The 5,948-nt window shown below is 33.5% G+C and overlaps 1 protein-coding gene across 17 annotated transcripts; it reads left to right on the top strand.

Moving 5' to 3' along the window:
* Positions 1 to 546: 546 nt before the first annotated feature.
* LOC110889726 (helicase-like transcription factor CHR28) lies at positions 547 to 5,252 on the top strand. Of its 17 annotated transcripts, none has more exons than XR_004872100.1 (10): positions 547 to 662; positions 1,344 to 1,385; positions 2,427 to 2,463; positions 2,581 to 2,672; positions 2,772 to 2,896; positions 3,354 to 3,572; positions 3,694 to 3,891; positions 3,993 to 4,097; positions 4,671 to 4,880; positions 4,958 to 5,252. XR_004872100.1 is itself a non-coding variant. In XM_035979611.1 (9 exons), exons 6-9 carry the CDS (start codon positions 3,855 to 3,857, stop codon positions 5,066 to 5,068), a joined length of 462 nt encoding a protein of 153 aa, XP_035835504.1. In that variant the 5' UTR covers positions 547 to 662; positions 1,344 to 1,385; positions 2,427 to 2,463; positions 2,581 to 2,896; positions 3,354 to 3,572; positions 3,694 to 3,854; the 3' UTR covers positions 5,069 to 5,252. The 17 variants fall into 17 exon arrangements, 9 of the variants coding, with proteins under 9 accessions (XP_035835504.1, XP_021992978.1, XP_035835505.1 ...); XR_004872099.1 differs by having other exon boundaries at positions 2,772 to 2,800; XM_035979611.1 differs by having other exon boundaries at positions 2,581 to 2,896; positions 3,694 to 3,872; positions 4,653 to 4,880.
* Positions 5,253 to 5,948: the final 696 nt, after the last annotated feature.

The raw sequence follows: 5,948 nt of genomic DNA on the forward strand, positions 1-5,948 counted from the left end.
TAATCTGGATTGTAGCCACAGCAATGAACTCTGCCTTCGAATTGTAACCCACCACATGAACACCTACTAGTTCCACAAATGTGCACCCTGTTCTCCCATATCAAACCCCCGCACGAACATAAGAATACCATTGTTGTCGATACTGTAGAGATTGCTCGCTGAATTCTTCAAGAAGACTTAATAATTGCCTTCAGTTTTTGTTGTCAAGAACCCGTTGTTGCCCTAAATCTTGAATCTTTGTTCAATTCAATCCACACAGATGATTACAAATTGTCGATTGATTGTTGCCCTAACTCTAACCCACGGTCGAGAGGAAGGAGAGCTCTGATACCATTGATAGGTGTGAAAATGGTGATCAAGAGTTCATGAGCTAAGATTAGAAGATGAAGAAGAATCACAGAGAAAGAAGAGGAATAATCCCAAATCAAAGCTGTCCTACTAATCTCTTTCCAACAGTATTTAACAGACCCTTTTACAATTTACAAGATCAGTCCCTATACTTTGAATTGCTGACACACTAGACCCTAGACTATTTATCACATATCAAACTCTCACTGCCACCACCGCACTCCATCCTACCGTCGCATCACCACCGTCTCCTCTCACAACTCCGTCAACGAAGCACCGTCCAAATACCTGCGCTCGTCTTCATTGTCATTCAGGTCCGATTATCTAATCGCACAAACCCTAGGTTCCGTTTCCTTAATTTTGTTTTTGTTTTTGTTTTCGTACTAATCTGTTTTATTATTTGTGTTTTGGGTGAAATGAATTTGTATATAACTGTGTAAATCTGTTTGATCATTATCTTACGTTAGTAGATTGTGTTTATGTGAAGCTTTTATGTGTGTATGAAGTGATGAATGGCTTATATTAGATGATCGTTCGTTGCGATTAATGTCTTTGTATGTGTATGACGTAATGAAATCAAATTATTTAGTTTGATGATTGTTATTGTTCATTATATATGATAATTTGTGTGTTTCGGTGGTTTCAATAACGTTTTGATGCATTAGAAAGGGAATAATTTACAAGAATTTAGGTATTTTGGAGAGGTTTTGAAGTCTATAATTTTTTAGGTGTGATTTAGGTTTAGTTTGCTGCATATATTAGGCTTTTCTATGCCTAAGAAATTTTGTACTTGACTAAACCTGTTTGTTGTGTTATTTTTGTGTTTATGGCGATTTTAGGGTGATTTATGTCCGTTCTATAAAAAAGGCTTCATATTATTTGACCATCAACCATATGTTTTAACACTTTTGCATGGCACATGTACTGTATGCAATATAGATGGAGCTGTACTTGAATTTTTCCTTCATGAGACCATAACTCTTTTTCTAATGCAGGGACGTAGGGCGTTGCTGGTAGCTAAAGATAAAAATCCAAAGGTAAAAGATAGTAAAGAAAATCTGGGTGTGTTAAGTATGCGGGTTGGGTAATGGGTCAAAATGGGTTCAGGTAGCTAAAGTAACATTGGACCTACTTGCAAGTTGCAAACGAAACACTATCTTATTTCATTTTTCTTAAAAAAATGTTAATGTTATAGATATGATTACGGGTCAGGTTGGACCTGCTTGCAAACACTTTGTTGTTTAAAGTTTCCTTAATAACAAAAAAATGTTATTGTTTTAATTATGATTACAAAACTATACCGTTGTGATAATAATCTAAACCTTTTTTTAATAAAGTGAATTAGAAGGTTTTATGCATTTGAATACATTTTGAACGACTTTCAACTCTTTGGGTTAAATTTATTAGCTTTGATCTATTTGATCCATTTGAGTAGGGACGTTCTTCGGGTTTCGGATTTTACGGGTCGGGTTGTTCGATTTTTTTGCTAGGAAAAGGTGACCCGATAACCGACCCATTTAAAGATCGAGTTGTTCGGGTAAGGGTTATTCGGGTTCGGGTCGTGTTGTTTGGGTTTTTTGCTAGGAAAAGGTGACCCGACAACTTAGTTTAACAAGTTTAAAAAAGTTGACTGGTCATTATTTTTTAAAATTCATAATCACGTGCATATTTGACAAGTTTAATGATATTTTTATATGTTTTTACATTAATATCGGGTTAAACAGGATTTTAATAAACACAATAAGGTATATAAGTTTTTTTTTATGATATTAACCCAAAAAATAACTTTAAATACTACTCATATTTGCTAATCCGGTATTAGGTTTAATAAAATACTAGAAAAAACAATAAAAAATAATCAAGTGTTTCAACTAAAGAATCATGGCTTGGGAAAATGTATTAGCTAAAATAACCACAATGGTTTTTCCCTCCTAAACCAACCACAAATACGAATTACCCATTTACTAAATGGATAGATCCGAAATCAATAATTATGTTACCTAAAATAATGAATCTTACAGGATAAGCGTCATTCTAACATTTAACCCTAATTATCATTCTCTCCTAATCGATTTCAGATTTCCAAAGCATATTCAAAGACCATCCAAATCAAAGGTATCAAAATCTTATTCTTGATGTTTTACTTTAGATCTTCTTTGTAAAATTTTGATTCGAAACAATCAGTGTGCTTCATCGATTAGGTTAAAGTTAAATGATATTATTTTATGATAGCCGAATCTTCTCCACTTCTCTCATATCAATCATTGTTGCAAATGCTCAAGAACGATTCTTGCATATCATCAAGAACTATCCACATAATCAAAGTTAAGCACTTCAATTTCTTATTTGTCGTTAAGACTGTCGGTTTTTAATAATGATTTTGAACGTCGTTTTTTATTTTTATGCTAATGTTGATTTTGAAGAACAATACCAAATATCGAAGAAATCAAAGGTATGTTTATCGTTTTGTCATCTCTTTTTTTTTTTGTTCGACTATGGGCAAGATCAAGTACTTCGAAAAGTATTTTGATGATACATTTGATCACAGGTAGTAGTTTTTCATTTTTTTCTTTATTAATATTAGTTTGATAGTTGTTTTTTGCCTGTAATCAATCTGTGTAGATTATGTTTTCCGAATAATTCGATTCACTATTTGGGATATGTATGCTTCACATTTTGAAAGCAATATATGAACACTAGGGTTGAACGAATCAATCTATGAATGTTCTTCGCTGCTTTAATACTGATCTTGTGTATCTGTTGTCTAGGTAGAATTTTAGGAACATGATGTCAGCAAAAGGTTCGAAAATGCTACGTAATTTTAGTTACACTCACGACTATCGCCTTTTTTTTGCCGATAAGTCTTCTTTACCACCATCACCACCTGATGATTTTCGCTGCGGTTTTAGATAATTATGGATGTTTGTGAGCCCTAATTTGGATGCAATTAAGTATAACGGTGGCTGGCGGTTAATGTGTTAGCTTTTTTATTGTTTCTGTTTCAGATAAATGACGTCTTCTGCGGATTCGTGGATGAGGGAGTATAATTAAGCGTCTAAACTTGCTAATGACATTACTGGTATGATATCAGAGAGGAGTTCGTTTGTAGCAGGGTCGGAAGCTCAGCGTCATTCGTCTGCGATTCGGAGGAAGATTGCGATATTGGGAACTAGACTTGATAGTTTGCAGTCTCTTCTGACAAAGCTTCCTGCAAAACAGCCTCTGTATGTATTTAGCTCAGTTTGTGAATTGTAGTTAAGAGAGCGTTATTATCTTGCTTTTGTCTTTCAAAATTTTTTAAAGTTGTAACAAAACTATCAATTAACCTATTTTTAATATTTTCAGAACGGGGAAAGAAATGAACAGACGCAGACATATGCTTGCAAATTTGAGAACAAAAGTAACACAGATGGCGTCCATGTTGAACATGTCAAGCTTTCGTAATAGGGACAACTTGCTTGGGCCAGGTACTAAATATCTGGGTTGGTGGCTGATGATGGGAGATTATGGCGCCGGAATTTCAGGTCGATGGTGATGGTGGTGGTGGGGCCCACTGAATTTTTTTACAATTCAATATGATAGATGGGTCCTACAAATATATCTTTAAATGCTTAATGAATTTTTACAATTGCTTTTATTGGCAGCCCTTCACCATTAATCAGTATGGTATTGAATATAGGAGACTTGATGGCTCAATGTCTTCATCTGCAAGGGATAGTGCTGTTAAAGATTTCAACACTGATCCTGAGGTGGCTTCCTATTCTTTATAGTTATTACATGAAAATAAGTCCACTGATTGCTAGAGTTAGCAAAACGGGTGGGTCGGATAAATGTTTAGGTCAAATAAAATTATTTTTCCTATATGAGTTGAAACAAGTAAGGCTAACCAACTTATTATTATAGGGCTAAAAAAATCACACTGAAGTTTCAAAATGGTTGATTTGTCATAGTTAGTTAAGATAACCTGTTAACTTATCTTGAAGTAGAAAAGTTGGAAATTGGCTACCTTAAATAAAAAAGTTCTAAACTTTAATGCAATCAATTTTTTTTAAACAAATTAGCGTTGAGTTGAATGATATTACAAAATTTTAGTATTTCATAAATAAAATGATTTAGGAGGTTTTATCAATTAAAGATTCACTTTGGGAGATTTTCAATCTGTTTTACACCAATCTTTTTTATTTGATCTTTTAGATTAATAACATAATCCTAATCAGAACCATTCAAATGTAAATGGGTTGTTATTCTAAGCCAAATATTCGCGAATTTAGTGTTTTCATTTTAGTGTTTTCATTTTTGTTAAGAGAGGAAATACGTTACAGGTACCTGTTGTGCTGATGTCGCTGAAAGCTTGGAATCTTGGTTTGAACACGGTATCTGCATCTCATGTTATTCTTTACGATCTGTGTTTGAATCTAACTACTGAAGATAAAGCCATTGACCAAGCTCATAGAATCGGTCAAACTCGACCTGTTACAGTGTCCAGACTCATTGTTAAGAACACAGTTGAAGACATAATTCTTGCTCTCCAGGTTTGTACTTCTAGGGTTAAACTGTAATTTTGCTATTTTACCATGTCAAGTGAATCCCAAAAATTTGGTGAATGCAGGATAAAAAGAGAAAAATGGTTGCTTTAGCTTTCGGTGAAGATCAAAGTGGAACTTCAACTGCTCATTTAACCAATGAAGATCTAAGATTTTTGTTCATGGGGGCACGTTAAAACTTTCCATTAGTCAGGTGGTATTGTTGGGCATTTTGTTGAGATAAAATGCGAAGCCCTTCAAATAGTTGTAATTTACTAGGCTTTTTTGGATACCCAGGTTTGAAAGGAGGAATGTTATTACCTTTTAAAATGCATCTTTCCATATATGGTTTTAACTTAAGTTTTGGTTTTATTTTCACCATATCATAGTAATGGTTACTATGTTTCAAACTCCATAAGATCTCTTGAAAATAAAATGGTTAACTTAAGTTTTGGTTTTATTTTGACCATATCATAGTAATGGTTACTATATCCGCTTAACTTGTTTAGTAATCATTTAGATATGCTACAAGAATGGGTTTGTTTGGCATATCCACTATAGGGGTATGTTCATCTACTGCTTTCAACCTTACTAGAGGATCCCACTAACCCCTAGAGAAAAGGAATCCATGTTAGATATTTTAACCCAACCTGCTACCATCATGTAAACTTTATTTGATCTTCTCACATCAATCTCCATTTTCATGCCAATTATCATACACTCCTTAATATTTATCCTGTTACATCATTTTTTATATTCACGTGTTTTAATGTATTATGACATAAAAACAACTGTATATATAACAATCACCTATTTTTGTACCGATGCTTCACTTCTGTCCACCTCAGTTGTAGATAGACCTGGTAAGTTGTAACAAATTTGAGTTCTTCATTAACTTTTAAAAATTTCTAAGATAAACCTACAAAGCAAACATTAAATGTTGTTTAATATTTAAAGATTTATGATAATATTGTATGTATGTGAATTAAAATTGTATTCTCACTTTGTCATTAGTTTACTAGGCACATAGCTTTTAAAGAAACTATTTTAATCAACCGGTAAAATTGGGTAGGTCGG

This window comes from Helianthus annuus, chromosome 11, assembly GCF_002127325.2.
Source record: "Helianthus annuus cultivar XRQ/B chromosome 11, HanXRQr2.0-SUNRISE, whole genome shotgun sequence".
Classification (NCBI taxonomy): domain Eukaryota; kingdom Viridiplantae; phylum Streptophyta; class Magnoliopsida; order Asterales; family Asteraceae; genus Helianthus; species Helianthus annuus.

What these genes read in the sequence shown, in the direction of transcription:
- LOC110889726 (XM_035979610.1), top strand. An exon ending in ATTTCAACACTGATCCTGAG is followed by an intron (nt 4,098 to 4,652) that starts GTGGCTTCCTAT and finishes ATTTTTGTTAAG; the next exon opens with AGAGGAAATACGTTACAGGT. An exon ending in ACATAATTCTTGCTCTCCAG is followed by an intron (nt 4,881 to 4,957) that starts GTTTGTACTTCT and finishes TGGTGAATGCAG; the next exon opens with GATAAAAAGAGAAAAATGGT.